At 42.1% G+C, this 20,390-nt stretch overlaps 1 protein-coding gene and 1 long non-coding RNA gene across 2 annotated transcripts in view; one reads left to right on the top strand and one right to left on the bottom strand.

Moving 5' to 3' along the window:
- The window catches only part of LOC148384209 (protein shisa-8), a 36,829-nt gene extending 22,467 nt beyond the window's left edge, over nucleotides 1-14,362 (bottom strand). The window contains exons 1-2 of the mRNA XM_088358556.1: nucleotides 12,652-14,362; nucleotides 11,528-12,142 (exon numbers count right to left, since the gene is read on the bottom strand). Of these exons, the coding sequence (XP_088214682.1) occupies nucleotides 11,528-12,078 (551 nt within the window). The 5' untranslated portion in view covers nucleotides 12,079-12,142; nucleotides 12,652-14,362. The remainder of the gene's footprint in view (nucleotides 1-11,527; nucleotides 12,143-12,651) is intronic.
- LOC148384208 (uncharacterized) overlaps nucleotides 1-19,503 on the top strand; it is a 31,821-nt gene extending 12,318 nt beyond the window's left edge. The window contains exons 2-3 of the long non-coding RNA XR_015853511.1: nucleotides 6,939-7,045; nucleotides 19,451-19,503. This is a non-coding gene — a long non-coding RNA (uncharacterized LOC148384208). The remainder of the gene's footprint in view (nucleotides 1-6,938; nucleotides 7,046-19,450) is intronic.
- The last annotated feature ends 887 nt before the right edge of the window (nucleotides 19,504-20,390 follow it).

The raw sequence follows: 20,390 nt of genomic DNA, 5'->3' as shown, positions 1-20,390 counted from the left end.
TCCGCTTCCATTGCGCTTTTTCGTCTGTCTTGCTCTCTTTTCCCCCAGCTCTCATTTTGCATGGTAATAAAGCCAGCTCTGTGCCACTTTCCCCCTCCCACTCGCCATGTTTTCAGACCCTTCCGGAGACGTAAAAAGCACTTGTTATTCTCCAGATATGTCCCAGGAAAGATCTTCTCTTTCCTGTCTATCTCATTGTCTCGGTGTCCCACTTCCGACGTCACTCCCCCCCCTCCCCTCCTGTTGTTGCTCGATGCTTCATTTTCATTGCCGCTGTATACCTGTCTGACTTTTTCTCATTTTGTCATCTCGTTCTGGATTGTCCCAGCAGTGTCTGGACTCAACTCCGACTTTCTGTCGATGTTGCTTTTTCCATTGCAATGAAAATTGTACTCTTGAAATTTTTATTGATCTACTGGAGCTCTCCGACCTTTTAACAAAACGTTTTGTCTCTAACAAAGAAGGGAAGACCTTTAGACAAATTATTATATTGATCCTGGGCCATTTTGACAGTGTTATTATCACTGTCCTATTATTCCACTGATAAACATGACGCCCACATACATAGACTAAAATCAGCAAACCACTCTAGTTGTAATCCACAAGTTAAATATTTGTCTCGAAACACACTAGCGTATTGTTTGCATTGTTATAAATAAAAAATGAAGGGAAATATTTCAGCAAGAGATTAGCCTCTAATAAGCGTCCAAAAACTCTGTAATGACAATTTCACACTTGTAAGAAAAAAACTCACGGCTCTCAATTGTGATAATAGATAAGACCACAAGTCACTCATCCTAATAAAAGTCATATTTTCTGATGATGGATGGTTAAAAATGAGAACAAATTGAGTCGTCATTCTTTTTTTTCCCCAACTACCCGCAGCAACTCGTCATTTTTTTCTCTATTAAGCATAATAAAGCTTAAAAAGCGCCGGCGGCCTTTCCATCGAGCTATTGAGTAACGTGCCTAAATAACAGTTCATCCACTTTTGCTGCCATTAAACCGATACTGTGATATTAACTAGCACTTGATGATAGCATGAAATACATATTCCAGCTTTAATGTCAAACAGATGTCAGCAGAAGAGCAAAATGAGCGCCAAAGGAACCTTCCAATCACTTTTTAATGCGGGTGATGTTCGAGATCAATTTCACGATAACTGCCACCGTGCTACCGTCGTTTGGTGAAGGTTTGCTGTTAACAAGGTCTGATGGAGTTGAATGTCAGCGCCGATGGTTTTGGCGGAATTGCGTGCAAAGAACTATGAATCTAATCTGCCTTTTAATTGGAATAATTAGATGTTCACCCGAGCATTTTCGTGCAGTGGAAGGAAGTGGACGTGAGGAGTATAATTTGGATCGCTAGAAATAGATACAGACCAACTAAATGGAGTGAAAAGCTATTGTTGTCTTATTCGGAATAAAAGTTAGACCTTTTGGTCTGTGATATCAATTCTATACTGTGATTCCCAGTGGCAGTGCTAGAGGGGGGGGGCCATGGGGGCACTGCCTCCCCCCCTTTCTGCAGGTTCCAGGCCAGGGTATTTTTGGGATTTGTTAAAAAAAAGAAAAAAAAATCCTTGCCCCTGCTCCATGAAGAAAAAAAAATCCTAACTCTGCCAGTGTGTGGTGACCCAACTAAACACTTAACATCCTTGTTGTTGTTATGACGTGAGCAAAATCCTGCATGATTAACTCATTCACCCACATTAGCCTCTCTTTTTTTTAAGAGCGGAGGAGAGAAGGCCAGGCCACCGCACTTTACTTTGTAAATGGCATAACACAAAGGGTGAAGGAGTCAACCACTGTGAAAACAAACAGCTGCAGCGATTTCCAAGTTGCGCATGATCATAAGATTGTGGCGTGCTTGTTGTATAACTAAATATGCTCGCCCCCTGTTCTGAATTGCTAAAAAATGCTAAAAATAAAGCGAGAAAAACGCCCCCCTCTAGTCATTGAATACGACATTCACTATTGTACACACACACACACCAGTTCCTGGGGGGCGTATAATATAACACAGCATTTTGGAGCTGAATCACTCCTCACTGTCACAGCAGGTTAGTGTGGGGTAAACACCACCCACAGATCATTCCAAGGGCTGCTAACCCAATGTGGACGGAAACATGGAGGCAGATGTTTTTTTTTTTTATCCACAACAAAAAGTCCAGCCCACAATAAAGCAACAGTGACTTTACAGCAACATTTGTTCCCGATACGAGCTTTTCATTGGCTTCGATCATAACTCCAAATATCACTTTCATTATTGTAATTGGAAAGTCAATAGAATCTTCAGTGTGTGTTTGAATGACTGTTTTCTAGGTTTACCAAAGCTGCTGGGAAAATCTGTAATGCGATTAACTTGGATTTTTGTCTGTTAAGCTTTTTTTTTTTTCCCCCCAAGCATTCAATTCAAGCAAATGGTGTTTATATTTGTAAATAGTATGCAGCATTTATAATAAGGTCCAAAGCAATGCTCAAGTTGTCAATTTGTTCTCATCTACTCATCATATAAAATTAATCGTAGCCCACCACTGTGATCACAAGGAAACCCCACAATCACACACACACACAAACGCACACACAAGGTTTTTTTTTGCCAAAAGTAGGCTAAGTGAACACTCATCTGATACACTGGTCTGTGGGGGCAAACTAGCATTTGTACACCAACACACACTGCAGACATAGTTGTGTTATGGCTGCCAGATAGTGCTCCCTTGTAGGCTTGGTACAGAGCCTGGATCCGTCTCCCACCCTGCTGTATTCCTATTAGAGCTGACAGCTGCCAAATAATGTCCCTTGGCATGGCTGAGTGGCCGCCAAGCCAGGGCCTGTTTATGCTCATGCGCTCTCTCGGAGCCACGATCATGACACACTAGAGGCCGTTCCAAAATGTTGCATTCCTTCGGGAATCCACCTAAAATTCAACATTTTTCCACCTGCTGATAGATAGCGATGCTAAATTTCCCGTTGGATAATTAGCATGGGCAGTTGGCTAAGTTTTAAAACACATATGCATATTTTTTTGGGTTGCGACAAAAAGAAGCCAACATGCTGCAGGCCCAGTGAACCAGTCAGTGCCAGGCTTGCAGTGCTGGGGAGGCGGCGTTGGTAAATATGATGTCACCGAAAATACCATATGTCACCTTCTGAGTCACTACCCCCCCCCCTTTCTCATTATTTTTAGGGTTTAGGACGATTTTAGAAACAACCAAAAGCATTCCCATGGGTTCATTTTGCTCAAGGGACTTATTCTGTAACATGCAGCAGCATGATGACGCACACACAGCCCACGCATAAATTTGCCTACACACAAACCTAGACTTGCGTGCATCCACATTTTTCAACAGAAAATCAATCAAATTGCCAGGCTTTTGGCATTATTGATGATAATCAATAATGCTGTGATGATGCTGTGATACACTGTCATCCATCACTATTCTGTATTACTTTGCTCTGTTTTTATCAGCTCTGCATTGCCGTCTTAACCTCTTAGATAACTTGTATACATACTCTTGGATGGCAAATGACTTAATATATTATTTATTTATTATTTAATACATTATTTTCGGGGGGTTTTCCCCCATTCCAAGCCCCTGAAATAGTTTATTTTAGTACTAAGTGATTAAGAAAATATATAAATAAAATAAAAAAATAGAAATATAATATATATATATATATAGAGAGAGAGATTTAATTTATATTATTATTATTATTATTATTTTATTTTTATTTTTTATAGTAACTTTAATGTTTAATAACAAATTCTCACCCTGCGAAGGAGAAAAGAAATCACTTGTCACCTGTCAGGGTCAACATCTCAACCATCCATCGTGGTGAGATGCCTTTTGAAAAGATCAATCCTCCCTTTCATGTCATTTATGACGGCGCTTGCTTAGCCATCATACACAGGCTGTACATGTCATGTAAAATGTGTCAAAGTCACGGCCACCGTGATAAATTACTAGCTTGTCATCGGTGTCCTGTGGAGACGCTGGATCATGAAATGCAGAGTTAAGTGACCTTGGATTACAACCTCAGGCAGGGACGTGTGTGACCCGCGTGAGTTATTCACCCGAGGCGCACTTTTTTTTTAAATGAAGGTGAGACACGTGTTCGTTCGCAAAGCAAGCACGTGTTATTATTATTCTCTCCGTTTTGGAGGCTTTGGAGAAAGAACTATTTGTGGTGGAGGGAATGCAGCTTAGCTAGTATTCCCTTAATATTTAATTTAAAACAACGTATCTGTCACTTTTTGTCCTAACATTCGCTCCAATATGTTGAGCGACCTCGAAAAGGCCGTGTCGTCAAAATGACTCAGCGGCCACACATATTGCCTTCACGGTGCGTTTACCTCAAAGTTCTAGAAAAGGCGCACGAGAGAAATAACAACAGTCCCTGGGTAGGTACTGCAAGGAGTGTCAAGTGCAGTGTAATATAGTAATGGATCAACAGGCCTTGCCAAAGTCTCGGAACGAAATGAACACATCACTCACTTACGCCCCCACATGGGTAGTAAGTCTCGTCTTTGACCCCCCCTCCACCACGTCACATGACCAAGTAAAGACTTGTAATCTATCAAGCTGTCCCAACTGTATGCCGCTCATGTTTTTGCGCTATGCGTCTGATTCTCTTCCATCTGTTTTCTTTCTCGAGTACGAGGAACTGTGCTGAAAAAAAAAATATATGTATATATTAGAATACTGCCTGTTAAAATGAAAGTGACATTTCTGTGGATGTTTGGACGAGCATTCTGAATTGAATAGAATTTTGTGAAAACTGCTTTTTTTTAAAAATTATTTTGTATGGCAATAATGAGGCTTTGATTTAAAGTTTCTTTCAGAATTCTGTTTAATATTCCGCCTTTTTCCTATGTTGCGCAAGGCCCCCATATCAGAGGACCTGCTAATCGAGTAGGAGTGGTGACGCTAGATAAATGGAGTGAAAAGAATATAAAACGCACCCGCTGAGTTCTTTTCTTTGATTAAATGCCAATTTTAACCAATCTTTTCTCTCCATCAGTTAATCTCAATTCCTTCCTTTCTTTCGTTCTCTCTCGACACAGTCGTCTGCCTTGTCCCCTTTTGAATTACGCTCGAACTGATCTCGCCATTCCTCGTTTTCTCACGCGGACATTGTCCCTCTTTCCTTCTCTCTCTCTCCTATTGTCTCACTTTTTTTTCCCGTCTTGCTTTCTCCTCTCTCTCTCACTCTCACTCCTCTCTCTCTGTGTCTCTATCTCGCTCTTTCCCCCGTTACGTGTGCTGTTTAGCTGCGCTTAGCTTCACCTGTCAGCTCGGATCAGAGCTGTGGAGCAGCAACATGACAAACTGTCCTCTGATTCACTCACACTCACCGACAACACACACATACACACATATACACACACTTGTAGCATCTTCAGCCCTTCCTAGCTTTCTTTGCTTGGTTTATTGCTGAGAGTGGATGCAATGTACTGAAAATTCAATTTAAATAGCCACACTGTTTCCCCCCCTCTTCATTTTCTCTCCATTTTGTCTTATTAGCAACAGATTCTTATGTTGTCCAATTTATTCCAAACTGAAAACATATATGCTATTGCTAATATCAACAAAGCCTTCTCTCCTATCTCACTGGGAAAATAAGACAGACATGCATCAAAATAGGATTTTATCAATTTTACTAAAGTGAGAGGAATAACCCCATAAATCCACGTAACGGCCACAGCTCGGAAGCTCATCACGTAAAGGGACACGGGGAGTTGGAGGTAAATAGTGAGAGAGAGTGAAAGTGGCGTAAAGAGATTTAGAGGCAAAGTGAAGTGTAAACAACCGCTCATGATACACCGAGTGCTTATGTGAACGTGTAAATAATTCCGTGACACATGCGAGTGAAGATGTAACGCACGCATGAAGCGTTCGGGTGGATATAGTCAATTAAATTGTTCATCTATATATTGCTCATCACATTCAAATATTTTACTAAACAACAGATTCAATTTAGTTTGGATAAGGGTCTGAGTACAGAAATTTATTTTCATTGTCAGTTTTTATGGGAGTTTGCAGCTATCTTACAATAAAGACGTTAAGGTTGGGTGAGCCCATTCGTCTCCGCCATTTTTTTTTTTAGCACGCAGCATTAACTGTGACTTTGCATAACTTCGTGCTCGGGTTCGGAAGGTGCTATTCAAAGCGTGTTGCATCTTCTCGGCCCCTCCCCCCCACCACCCTTTTCTTAAATGAAAGCAGTTAACATCTGTTAGGACATCCACTGCCTTTGAGCCGCAATGTGTGTTCAGCATATAGAGAAGGCTGCGTCCTTCTTAAGATTTATCACGCTCATTTGTGCAAAGAGAGGCAATAGCGGTCGTATGTGGCTGGAATGGAAATGCAAAGGATCGGTAAACAGGTGAACGGACAAGTGAGGAATAGCTCTCCGGAGACTGCGGCACCGCCAACAAGGCTGAAAAAATATATATATAAATAAAATAAAATATAAAATGAATATGAATAAAATTAAAAATATATAAATAAATAATACATAAAATAAATCAAATATATAGGTTGTAGACAAAAGAAAATATTTTTTTTTTTAGCAATGAGGATGTCAACAAGCCCACTTTCTGAGCTACTCTTCCTCCCATGTAACCATATGCTGTCCTTCTTTTCTTTCCTTGTCTTTCATGGCGCCTTTCTATGAGCTTGTTTGTCTTGTGCAGTTTCTCAAGACAGCTGTCTGCCTTATTTCCTCCCATCTATCTTTTAACAGCCGAGTCAGGCTGGATTTATTGCTTATGGCAGGATCAGGTAGTTTCTAAAGCTTGTTTTTTGGGAGGCAAAAATGAAATAATCTGGACAAGACTTGTCTTTATACCGAAAAGATGAATCATTCATTGAATGATGATTGGATTAATGATTAAAAACGACTACAATTCTCATATGTCATGTCTGTCTACAGACCAGTGGAAGCAGATGTCGGAGTGAAGGATGAGGGAGTGAAAATGGGAAGCAAGATGATGGATTGCAAAAGAGATGAGTGGTGAGGAGGAGGAGTGGATGGATAAGGTAAGTTGGATTTTGACCATCACGCCTGATTTGGAATGAGGAATCTCACCCTGTCCTGTTCTTTTTCTATCGCTGCGTTGTTATTTCACAGCAGCCCACCATCATTTAATTTGTCTTTTTCTTCCTTTGCTTCCTTTTTTTTCCCCCTTGTGCCAATGTGAGACTTGACTTTGAGATATTGACCTCATAAGAATGCAACGCTGCTCGGCCACGTTTGAAAGTTTCTTCTTGGTGCAAAGGCAGGAAGAAATAATCAGTAGAAAGGAGAAACTGGTGTCATTTGGAAGAAATATGGTGTCAACTATGACCTCAGCTGCTCTTGCCAGCATATTTAAAACAGAGATAGATACAGAGACATCGTCTAATTGGGATTAGACTAAGAGCCATTCCGGAGAAAAGCTAAAATTGCATAAATGTGTAAAATAAAAATAATGATGATTAAGAATCTTGACATTTAGCAACAAGAAACTGCTTGTTTTTCTCATTACGGGATTTTAGAATGCGTGTCATCAGCTCGCTTTTTTGTTTTTTTTTCCCGGCTCATCTGACAAGAAATGGTGCATGTAAAAAAAAAAAGTCTTGTGACACGGGACACAAAATATAACACAAATCATAAAAATAGTAAAAAATAAATAGTTATAACTTGTCAAACCTTGACAAGAGAAAACCTCATGTCCCCATGAACAATACTAGCGTATATTGTATATTTCGATTCATACATGGACTTGAAGGTACTATATAGCACATAGACGCTCTTACTGCTTACCACTTTGCATGCTCCAGCAAGCAGCTCCATGTAAGCTGTTGATTTTCTGTCACTACCACTTGTAGCCAGTGTCAATCTCCTCTGGAACAAGACCGTTATCAGGACCATCGGAGTGCAAATTGAACCCGCCTTGGACCGACCCCAACGCATATAGTACATACGAGTCCACCCAAGACTCAGTCCAACATAAAAAAAAAAAAAACACTCATAGGAAGGAAATAAATAATAAATATCTTGGAGCATTTGTGAAAGTTCAAAAATATAATCGTAATAATGCGGCGTGGGGATTTTTACTGGTGTGAAACGATTATATTTATAAATGCAGATTTAATTCCACTTTTTACACACACCACTTTGCATTTTTATTGAACATGAAGTAAGGGAGCTGAATGACATCATGGAAGCTGCAGTCCATAAAAGCAACACACTTACATTTTTATCATGTTTTTTTTTCCCCACATTGCATATGATTAATATGACCACATGGATCGTATAAAAATTGGACTATGCTTTGTAAGCGTTGGACCATCTGTCATGCACACGCGGCCAAAGATTGGAAACATTTAATGCGATTTTTGCTTTAATGTGGAAATAAATAAGGACAGGATATGTTAGAAAATATGCAGTTCATGTGTATCTTCAATGTGGAGATGTTAAAAACAAAATGAAATTTTAATCCAGTTACGAATAATTCAACGAAGGACGTTTCTGTCCTCTGATTGACTTTGTAAGTGCTTCCTGACAATAGTTTGTCCCTCGTGTGTTTTGAAGATACCGAGGAACATCACAGATGGAAATAATCATTGTTATCATCCGCTCCAAATCCCCGCAAGAATTATTATTATTATAAAATCTTTATTATATTAAGAGCGAGCAAATCTATTTTCCCAAACAGTTGCACCATCAAAGAATATTTTCAAACAAGAGACTAGCGCGTCCCGGGGAATTAATTTAACAAGTTGTTTTTGTGAAATAACATCAACTTGTTGTTTTTTTTTATCTCTAATTTCTCTTTCATTTATAGTCTGTTTCACTGCCCTCTTAGATATTTGCAATCATTTGGCAACATTTAAAGCTGATCCCCATCAAATGTAATTAACTTTGGAAAAACAAACGTGTTTTCGAGCGGCGGCGCCCAGCACGCGCGCTGAAACTCGTGCTGTGGCTCGAACCGTTTGAGAAAAGCGTAACAGTGTGAGCGCTCATCGCTTTGCTGTAAACACCTGTCACAAGCGATGATGAAAAGTGCCACGGGGGCTGAACACTAAAGGAAATAGAAAGCGCTGAGGATGAAATACAATACAGTAAAGCAATCCAATGGCCAATGGAAAAGGCTCCTCGGATCCCCTGTGACTCATTCAATTGGTTGTGCCCTTGAACGCAACGCTCTTTTGGGGAATAACTTATGATGACTTGGGTAATGCTATTAAAAGGAAAGACGGCAACATTACTCGACCGGGTGTGTTTGAAACAATGTAAACACCAATAAATTCAACTGCAAAGTTGTTCCCCGAACAAAGAAAAGAAGAAAAAATCACGTGGCTGTTTGATAATAGTTATAAAATAAAAATAATTTTGTTTAATATTTAAACCACATCTTTTATAATTTCTCGGAAGTTAAACTGAAAATATTTTTACTTAACTTAGTCGTAATTCAATGACTTGTTTGCATAACGCTATTTTTGTTTGTCGATGTAACAATTCTACCCACTCATGACTGACCTGTGATCACACCCACAGCGGCGCAGCCGTCCCTCTGTTGAATTCAATTTAATTTGTAAAACATCTTATTGCCCTTTGTTTTCTCTTTCCATTCAACATATTGAAGTTTAAAACTTTAACCAGCACAGAAAAATAAACCGGCTATTGTATTTTAGTAAGTTCTCTACTTCTAAGTATGTCAAGACTTAGTAGTTCGTAACTACTTTAAAAATATTTGGTGTATAACTTCCCTCGACTGAATCATGTATCAAAGGATCCGATTTATTTTTAATGTTGTAGCAGTATCAGGCGCGCCAACAGACGACGAGAAAAACAAAAACAGCCTCTTGGGAGATGAGGGGAAGTGCATGGGGGGGGGGACACACAGGGAGTGATGCACAGCTGTAATGAGAAGTGTGTGTGCATACGCGTGTGTGTGTTGGGTGTTTGAAGCTTTACATCATTGCACGGCTGACTGTTGTGATTGCCTGACCCAAGGTTTCAGCGCATTAGCACCTTAACAGCTTTGTGGCAAGATTTATTTTATCCACTGCACCTACGTGATACAAACGCAGGCGTGCATAGTGACGAACGGACCCTTCCTTGATCGCAGCTGGGGGGAAGTTCCAAACAATCAAAGGTTGAGAATGAATTTTGAGAGCGTGATTGACGTGCAAAGATGAGCTCTTTTTTTTTTTCTGAATGGAAACATATTTCAGTTCAAGTTGTTGTACAAGTGGGTGAACCTGAACTAGGCCCGTTCCTGTGCTTATGTAGCTTCCATCTTAAGTTAATTGAAGACGAATTAAAATTCTTGTTCTCCCCCCTCAACTTGAAATAGTTCCCAGGTGTCCTGATAGCAGCACACGTGACATGTTTTCCTTCTAAATGCCCCAAAGGATAAATAGTTACATCACTACATACAATATCCACTTCAAAGTGAACCGTCCTGTCGAATGCAAATGAAAACGCAGTGCACCCCTCCCCCTTTACTGCAGGGCCAATGCTAAATATGGCTTTTGTTACCGTGACGCCAAAGAACACACCAAATACCTTCAGAAGCTCATGCTAATATATTGTGCATTGTATTTTTTGATCTTAGTTTTGCATCCATGATGCCATTGCAATGTGTTTTGGAACGTCACATCGCCAACTACTGGCCTGACATGGAAATTACACCGTTTTTGCATAAATTTTAGGTAATTAATAGTAGCATGCTTTGCACAATATTGCAATGCATGCTGTATCTGTTTTATTTATATTGATATATATATTATTTCTATTATTATTTGCATATCCGAGGATAGCATGTGGCAAGAGCTGCCATCTTTAATCATGATATGGGTGTCACAAAGCCGGGATTAATCAGTACTGGTGTCCGGCAGTCCTCTCTCTCTCTCCATTAGACTCCACACCATGGTCTTAGTCATCCGCAGAGTAGGCTGAGAGATTCAGTAATGACGGCATTTTAAAGGAGCCCCCATGGTGCCATTCGTAACACCCAATAGGCTGGCCGGTCACACCCAACACACTGACACACACTCTGAGTCTCTCTCTTGTCCTCGCTGTTCTGTGCGCTAGAATTAACCATTGGCTCCTTTCCAGTCACATTCGGTCAATATTCCAGCCATCCAAAAACCACCCGCTCTCTTCGGATCGTTCACTGGAGGCCAAACATTGGCAGAGTCGCAGTTGTGTCACAGCAATCAATCCAGCATCAATGTGAAACAGCTATACCACCAGTATGCAAGCAAAACACAATCTGGCTCCCCGTGCACGTTTTGTTAAATTCCCACCCAAAGATCAACTAAAAGCGTAATGATGCACGTGGAAAAAAAATCTATCTTTATATTCCATCTTCAGACGTCACATCTGATTTAAATAAATGAGCAGACTGAATCCAAACCAATATTTAGCTCTTGTGCTGCAATTAATAATGAATGACATTAATAATACAGTATAAAAGTCAATTTGTGAGAATGTGTGGAATGTTTTGATATATCTTCAAGTCCTACCTGGAATTAGTCATGTCCGTCTGTCCACCTCGACTCTTCTCCAACCCCAACTTGGTGAAAATTCCGACGAGAACCATAATGGCCACCACGCCGCAGATAATATACACGATCATGTGGGTTCGATCGCGGTCTGGTTCCTGATGGACCTCTGTGACGGGCGCCGCCGGTTTCCCGGTGTTGGCCCAGACGGGCGTGTCGTAGTTTGAACAGGAAGTCTGATCCAAACTGTGGATTTTGAATTGGCAGCAGAATCGGTAGAAGCAGGAGCCACAACAAAAGCTGTAGATCCCCGCGTTGCAATTGAACGGCGGATCCCACTGGCCCATCACGTCGTAGTAGCCCCAGCAACGATTAGCGCCGCCTAGAGTTTTATCCTCCGAGTCCGGGGTCGGTGTCGCCAGGGCGGCCTCCGGTAACACCGAGGGCTCGGTCGTGAGGTTACCCGAAGGAACCTGGGCTGAAACCAGGCCCAAAGGCCGACGGTGTAGACCACCCAGAGAACTCAACCCTAGAAGAATGCTAACCAGCATTGGTCGCGTGTAGGCAGACATCTTAGGTCCTTGGTCTTGATGCCTCAGTGCTGATGTGTAATCGAAAGAGCCAACATAAAAGAACCTAGGTTTGGACAAACAAATATATTGTTAATTATTCTTCTCACGTGTGTGATCATGCTACAAAGTACAGCTAGGCTACTCAACAAACTGATAACTAGTTTTGAAATCAGAGACTAGTAAACATTTTTCAAATACTTTAAAAGGACGAATGGTAATAAAAATTGTTAGCAATGTCTCTATTTTTTAATTTTTTTTTTAGCAATGACACAAAGTCAACGCAAAATTTGTCTTCGCGGGCCACATCAAATAATGTTGCGGGCCGTGTCTGACCCCCGGGCCTCGAGTTTGACACCTATGACTTATAGGGAATAATTGACAGCGAGTGAGTGAAAGAAATCAATATTCTATCTTGATTTCATGTCATGTGAATGAATAGAAATCTGAATTTATTGCTGACAGTGGAACATCCGCATTCAAGCATCACGTTGTCGAACAAATATTAGTTGTAATTTTGGATCGTTTAAATTACGCTCAACTTTTACATGCAAGTGTGTGGTCCATAAACATCACCTTTCACAATTCCATTTGACATCCAGAAGTTGGAAACAAATCCTTGCGGTGGATCCAGTTTAAAGAAGCTCGCTGGCCACAAATAAACGTTTTTGGAGCATTTCCTGCAATCTGTTTCCCACTTTGCTCAGTCGAAGAACAATCTGTGAAAGTGTCAAAAGAAGAACAGGTGGGGGGAGGGGGGGGATTCTTCTAAGACTCACAAAGAGTCCCAAACTCCCATCTCGGAGGATTTCTCAATTCGAGGGACATTTCTCGTATTCCTGAGTGGCTAACACATCTGATAAGCGGCGCCAAATCACTTCCGACGTCCCAAGGAAAACTCACCGGAGTGTGTTGTCCCTCACGGGAGTTCTCTGTTGCCTCCTCCACTCCACTCGATTAACTCGTATCTTTCATCTTTCCGCTGACATCATGGATGCACAATTGTGCTTTTATTTTAGTGGTAGGCATCGTTTTTTTTTTTTTTTCCCCCAATTTATTCTCAGTCAAGGAGCCAACAGGCAGCTGTTGTTTAAAAGGAAACTCTGGGCACTCATCCAGCTGTAATCCTCAGATGACGACTGTCCAGAGGCGTCTCTCCCTTTCCACGTGTGGTGGTGTCTTTTTCCTCATACACACTCACACACAACATACACACAGTGGCTTCCAGTTACCACTCAGGGAGTCCAGTGGCTTTTTGGACCCAGTCTGCTTTTGCTTGACCCCCCCTCCTGCTTCCCTTCCGCCCGCCCCTAGCGAGCTCTCCTATCTTTGCATCCCACGATTTGTAACAGAGCCTGGACACCAGCTATTGTCTGTTTAGCCTTGTCCTACTTGAGGAAGAAAAAAAAAAAGGGGGGGGGGATGTTGGAGCTCAAAGTGATGCCGCACAAGAGATGCAATCAAAAAAAAGACGCTGGATTGATTTGGTTGTCGATTAAAAAGGAAGCAACTCCTTCCTACCCTTAATTTGAAATGCCCCACTCTCGTTCTTCTCCTGCAAAATACATGATTGGTTTCCAAGCTAATAAAATATCAGCGTGAGGTCAAGAGAGACTTGCTCTCTCTGCACTTTGGAGTTGTTCACTGGCATAAGTTTGGCCAGAATGAATTTCCCCAAGCTCGTTGTGGAGTACGACGGTGAAGAGGTGATGCGACAGCCCAAACAGCAGCAGGAGCAGGAACACGAGCGTGCTACCATCGACACATCAAAACATGTCCTGTTTTCAAAGGAAGCTCTCTTGGACTGCAGCAGATGCTCTTTTGTTCTTTTGGAGGCTGGCTCAGGTTTAAGTTGCTCCAATTTTCCATTCACATTATGAGCACCTGAACAAAAAGTGATCCAAAACAATGCCAATCTATTAATATGCAACAGTTTGGGGAAAATTGTTGCATATTATCTCACCCCCCCCTAATCACTCAACAGATTGTCAATTCTCTCCTTGTCCAGCTGCAACTTCTTTGAAAACAGGCATAATTTGATATATATGTATAGGAATTTTAGATATATATCATATGTATGTGTTTTCACTGTGGGATGCTCCAAACAGAAGTGGGAAGAGACAGGAAAGGCCGGAAGCAACAAAATGCTTTCTCTTTTTCTGTCATTCCATCGTTGCCCCTCGCAGATGTGTCTCCGTGTGGTATTCCTTTTATTTGCGCCTCGCTCCCTTGTTGCTCTTCTCCGCGTCCGTATCCCGTAACTTGCTGACGCTTCCCGCTGCCGTTCTCTTCTGTTCCCTGACAGGACTGGATGACAATATCTCAAACACTCCTCCCTCTGCTGCTCACTCCTCCCTCCTCTCTCTCGCTCACTCTCTCGCGCTCTCTCTCTCACAGCCACATTCACTTTTGTGAGCAAATGAGCGCAAGGTCTTACTTGCTGACTCTCCTCCACGATCACCACCACATTTGTCTCAACATTGTCCCACATTTTTTTGCCTTTTTCCCATCCAAATTCTTTGCCCAGTTTTCCTTCCTTCCTTCCTTCCTTCCTTCCTTCCTTCCTTCCTTCCTTCCTTCCTTCCTTCCTTCCTTCCTTCCTTCCTTCCTTCCTTCCTTCCTTCCTTCCTTCCTTCCTTCCTTCCTTCCTTCCTCCCTCCATCCCTGCATCCCTCCATCCCTCCATCCCTGCATCCCTCCATCCCTCCATCCCTGCATCCCTCCATCCCTCCATCCCTGCATCCCTGCATCCCCCCCTCCCTCCCTCCTTTTCTCTTTCCCTCCCTCCCTCATTTTCCCTCCTCACTTCCTCCCACATTTTCCTTCCTTCCTTCCTTCCTTCCTTCCTTCCTTCCTTCCTTCCTTCCTTCCTTCCTTCCTTCCTTCCTTCCTTCCTTCCTTCCTTCCTTCCTCCATCCCTGCATCCCTGCATCCCTGCATCCCTCCCTTCCTTTCTCTTTCCCTCCCTCCCTCATTTTCCTCCCTCACTTCCTCCCTCATTTTCCTCCCTCACTTCCTCCCTCATTTTCCTCCCTCACTTCCTCCCTCCCTTCCTCCCTCCCTCCCTTCCTTCCTTCCTTTCCTCCTCTTTTTTCTTTTCCAACTGTCTGCACGTGCACACTTTTTTTTCTATCTCTTCGACAACAAAGGCGTGATTATTTTTTTATATTCAATAGTGCCACTTTAACAACATTGCCTGTGAGTCCAAGCGCCGACTGAGCAGGCGTCGGTTATGTGCGTTGCAGGCGGACATGCGTGTGTAAAGTATGGTTTGTGTGTGTGTGTGCGTGTGTGTGCTTAATTACTGCGCTAGAAAAGCTCTGCACACTCTTTCCTCCATATGAGCATGTGTGGCACGAACGTGCTGCTGCAGTCTATCGGGAATGATTTAGGGAGCCAGATCACAAGGATGGATGGCGGAGGAGAGGGAGAAGAGAAAGAGGGAAGAGTGAGATAAACAGTGGAAGGGGAAAAAAATGCGGGGAGAGAGGCAGGGTGAGGACGATGGCAGTGTGCCTAAGTGAGAGAAAAGGAGGGAGAGGAAAAGAAGTGAGGAATTACCGCCAAGGAGGAAAGAGTGGGGGTTGGGAGGGGGGGATTAGAAACATGGGAATAGGAAGTGACAGAGGGAGAGTGGGAAGGATGCAAGGAGTGATATATGGGGAGGGCGTGAGGGCAGGTAGTGGGGAAAAAAGAGAAAGGGCTTCCTCAAGGGGAAGTGACATATTTGGCCTATAGAGGAAGAGAGACAAATAGAAAGAGTCAGCACACTCCCCTGCACCTTTTCGAAAGGATGGAAAGGCGGATGACATTTAAATAATATACAGAGCATGGAATTTGCTCAAAAGGAGAATATTGCCGTGACCTTGACTTTGAGAGGACGTGATAGTAAAATACGGTTTTACAACGGCACGTTGAATTTCTAATGAAAGATTCTGGTGGGAACAAAAGGTAATTGTCACTTTTGCAAATTTTTGCACAGATGAAATAATAACATTGAGGAAAATAATATTTTCAGCATTGTACTAAAGTAGCTTTTTTTTCCCCCAGATTTCTCTATTTTATATTCCGCTGACTTTTCGTCCCTACTCAAAATATTGCAAAAGAAAATGTTCTTTAGTTTGTGCTGATCTTCCAAGTACTCCCTGTTTGTTTGTACTCGCTCTGTGTGTTTATATTCCAGTCCCTCTCGGCCTAAACTGCCTTCAAATCTTTTGCAATGCGAGTCTGGAGTCTGAAAATAAACACACATGCACATTACAAATGTGCGACTTCACACAAATGCAAATGCGAGCACTCATGGTGCCACACGGTTTGACGCGGCCCCAAATCAACTAATCCCTTTCCCGCCAAGCAAGCCAATTTCAACCTGACATGAAAGTGCCCTCTGTTAAATTTGAAACTTGTCATTCCTTTAGGATAAAAAATGCTGATAGAGGATTGGCTCGCTATCAAATACGCCATCATCTCGACCGTACAGGACAATGCGTGCGAGTTCTGGAACGGGAAAGGTGGAAGGAAGGAGGGAGGGAAGATGCTGACGGATGAAAAGACATGTGGCTACGGTTCAACATATATTTTCCAAATCCTTCTTCATGTCCTTTCGCTCACCCTTGCGAAACAATTTACTGCTCAGATTGATTTCCACATATACGCCCAGCAAGCACTTCATTAGGTACACCGCGCAAGTTAATGAGATCCAATACAAGAGGTGGATCAAACATTCTGCTGTTACAATCCGAATTTTGATTTATTTGATTTCACCTTTATATAACCAGGCGCTCTCATTGCGATCTGTTTTTGATCTCGAAAGTGCTTCTGGGATTCAAATATTTTCTCCACCTTTTTGTACCTTGTTTTTTTTCCTCTATTTCTCAACTCATTTCCCCATCCGTTCATATAAATGTCGACTAAATTTGAGTATATGCCACACCAGCCCGCGACACGCCTGTCACTCCTACTCTGTTTCCACTCGGGGGAGCGGAGACTTTTCCTTGCTCGCCGTCACTCCCTTTGGCTCGCTTAGTTGCTCATCGTTCCTGTGCTCTCTGACTGTCACTCACACTAGATTAGTTCAGGGTGGAGACGAGTGTGGGGAGGAAAAGGGATGGAGTCAGGGGAACTCAAGTCAGGGCCACAAGAGGACATTTGGTACAAGGAGGTGACACGTATCGAAAAGGCGAAACGTGATTTAAAGGTGTGATGACTTTTGCACGTTCTTGAAGTTTAACGGCGGATATTAAATAGCAATGATTCCAAAAATCACCTTAACAAATCTAACTTGTCATGCTTTCCATTAGACACCAATAGAGGATAATCCCGCAGCTTCTCGTTTGGGAGCTCGGTGTCATTATTAGCCGTCTGGCTCCGTTTCATCCTCTTGCGGTAGCAGCCTCCTCGCCCCCTCCCCTCCCTAAGCCTTCATGGCGTGTATGCTTTGTGCCTCTGTGTGACAGCGGGCACAACCGCAGTAACTCAATCAGCCGGTCCGAGATGGCTTCCGTCCTCACTTGAGCCAAGGAAAACACGGCCCAGTGCAGAGTGGATAGATAAGAAGGTCATCTAAAGGTGAAGGAAGAAAAAGGTGCTCCGAGTGAAATGCTGGAACAAAGCAAGTGCTTGAGAATGACTGGCGCCTTCCCACACTGAGGAGATAGAAATGTCGAGAGGGAAAAGGAAAAAAAAAAAAGGAAATGAACCCTCCCCGACTTGCTCTCTTGCTCTCCTTCAGCTCAACTTTTTTTTTTGACACAAAGCCGATTTGTAAAATCCTGTTGAAAGCAAAGACGGCATGCCCAGCTCACACATATGTGCAATGTGACATGTCATACTTTGGTGGTTAAGGTTATCATTTGCTTAATCAGCACGATCACTTGTTTGTGATCAAAGTGGTGGATTTCGATGGATTAGCCTGGTTTCCGGCCGATTCCGAAACTGCCGGGTGAGTCATTATTCGCCCGTGACGTCACGTGGCTTTTTCACGGTGTGTCCGCCTGCAGCTATTTATCCACTTCTATATTTATCAACTTCTTGCACTTGGAGAAACACGTTTGAACTGGAGCAGGCAGGAGATTACCTGCTTGCCGAGGAGAATCTGTTGATCCCGGAGAAGTCCAAGACCTCAATAAATCGCTTATATTCGCTGAGGTGTAAATATAGATCAAGTTAAGCTGTTGGGTTGGTTCTTTTTTTTTTTACTGATATGATCGCATCAAAGTCAGAGCTTTTTCTGATATGGTCCTAAAAGCTTTTCAAGTCAAGTGGAGGAAGCTTCTAGCAATGCCAGACTCAACCATTGCTCTATTTTGCTTGAGTGGAGTGAAATCCTAAGAACTTGTGAACTCATTCAACATTCAAATGGAACACCATCAGTTCCAGGACGCTGGTTGACGCCGATGTGTTTGAGTCGCATTTCACCGTAGGAAATAATAGAAACGGAAATAAGTGAAACTGTCGCCACCATAAAAACTTAATTTGCCATACGTTTTAATTAACAGAATACATTAAGCACAGTTTATAGTAAGTCGTAAAAACAATAAATGTAATCACCCTTAAATATGGTCGGACTTTGAGAGACGGACGTTGTGGGAAAACTGCAGATTTCTGATTGTGCCCGGGAGTCTTTTCACATTAACGCAGCAGATTTTTGGCGGAAATTCAGTTTGTTTCATTTTTATTAACAGCAAAGCCAGAGACGGGTCCTACTTGTTTCATTTCCTTTTCAGTCTTTTAACTATTAGCATATTAGTATATTAGCGTATTAGCATGTTAGCATACTTCTGTCAGGGGCTCACATGTTTCATGCTTATGTCAAGTGTCACTCATGCATTCATAAATGGCGGCTTTTACAATTACCGTATTTTCCGCACTATAAGGCGCACCTAAAGAATTTCTCAAAAGCCAACAGTGCGCCTTATAATCAGGTGCGCCTTATATATGGACCAATATTGAGTTACTACAGCATGCGTGTCCAAAGTCCGGCCCGCGGGCCAAATGTATATATCTTATATCTGGACAAAGTTTTAAAATGGGCCATTCATTGAAGGTGCGCCTTATAATCCGGTGCGCCTTATAGTGCGGAAAATACGGTAACTCGTGAGCTGCGGATGTCGTAGCACGTCTGTTTTAATACCGCTTGTACCATTAGCGCTCCACAAAGTGCCAAGAGAGCTATACAATCCTACTTCCAGCCAAACAAATTCAGTTAGGCCTTTAAAGGACCATTCACCCCAAATACTCTCAAAGATAAACCCTGGGTGGCGGCCAGTTGTGTGCAGTCGAGATTTTTTGGCACCTCAAGTGACTTTGTGGTTCCTCTAAAATCCCTGATGTTGACAACAAACTGCAGAACTTTTCTCTCTCTTTCTTGCCGCAGCTCGAAACTTCACAAGTCGAGACCTTTGGAAAGAACTGCAGGCCAAATAAAACTCCAGTTTTAAATTCTAAACCTGTAAGTACTCTACGCCATTTTTTTTTCTTTTTTTACACCTCCAACCCGGTCCAAGACGACCCACCGACGATTTATCTCGGCTGTAATCGATACACTGTGACTTTCATTAGCTTTACAGATTACATGACGATCATATTATAGCCGTAGAGAAGTGTCGCGCTATCTTTTAATGCCATCATGGCTCGTCTAACGGGCGTTATTGATGGGAATGGAATGGATAAAGTGCAGGAAGCAGAGCAAAGCAGAACCACTTCATCTTTTGTGAGACGTAATTCAATGTTAAGTTAATAATTCGATGACACCATTTGACTCAATATTATTATCATAAGCGTCAGCAGCTTGCCGCAAATGTTTTTTTTTATTTTTCCAGACAGAACACATGGATCATATTTTTTGTTATTGTCAGGTTTGTTGCATCATCAGATATTAGCAATTAATATATGCTAAACTTAAATTATTTTTACTTTATATTTTTATATATTATTTTGTTTCAACGTGGCCTTTCAACTCATTTATTCTGTAAATTTACAGTGATGTCTTAATGGCAACATAAAATAGCTGTTTAAATCGCAAGCATCAATAAAGAGACTAAATTACTTGTATGATGAGGCAGGAAGTGATGGAATGAATGTAAGAGTAATGACGCGTATTCTGCTTGACTTGTTTTGAAGAAAAATGCCGAGCGCGCTTGTTCATGCGTGAGTTCATTTTCATCAGTCACACATGCAAAATAGCAACGTAGCCGTTGGTTTTGCTAAATACACACAAACACCATTTACATGACAGTAGCTAAAGTTCAGTTGGAGTGCAGTTCTTCTGCTGCATCCTTGCTCAAGGCGTGAACTTTAGTAAAGCACCATTTGAA

This window comes from Syngnathus floridae, chromosome 17 (assembly GCF_059516105.1).
Source record: "Syngnathus floridae isolate MCC-2025c chromosome 17, RoL_Sflo_1.0, whole genome shotgun sequence".
Taxonomy (NCBI): domain Eukaryota; kingdom Metazoa; phylum Chordata; class Actinopteri; order Syngnathiformes; family Syngnathidae; genus Syngnathus; species Syngnathus floridae.
The sequence above is the reverse complement of the archived record's forward strand: the minus strand, read 5'-3'. Positions and strand labels throughout refer to the sequence as shown.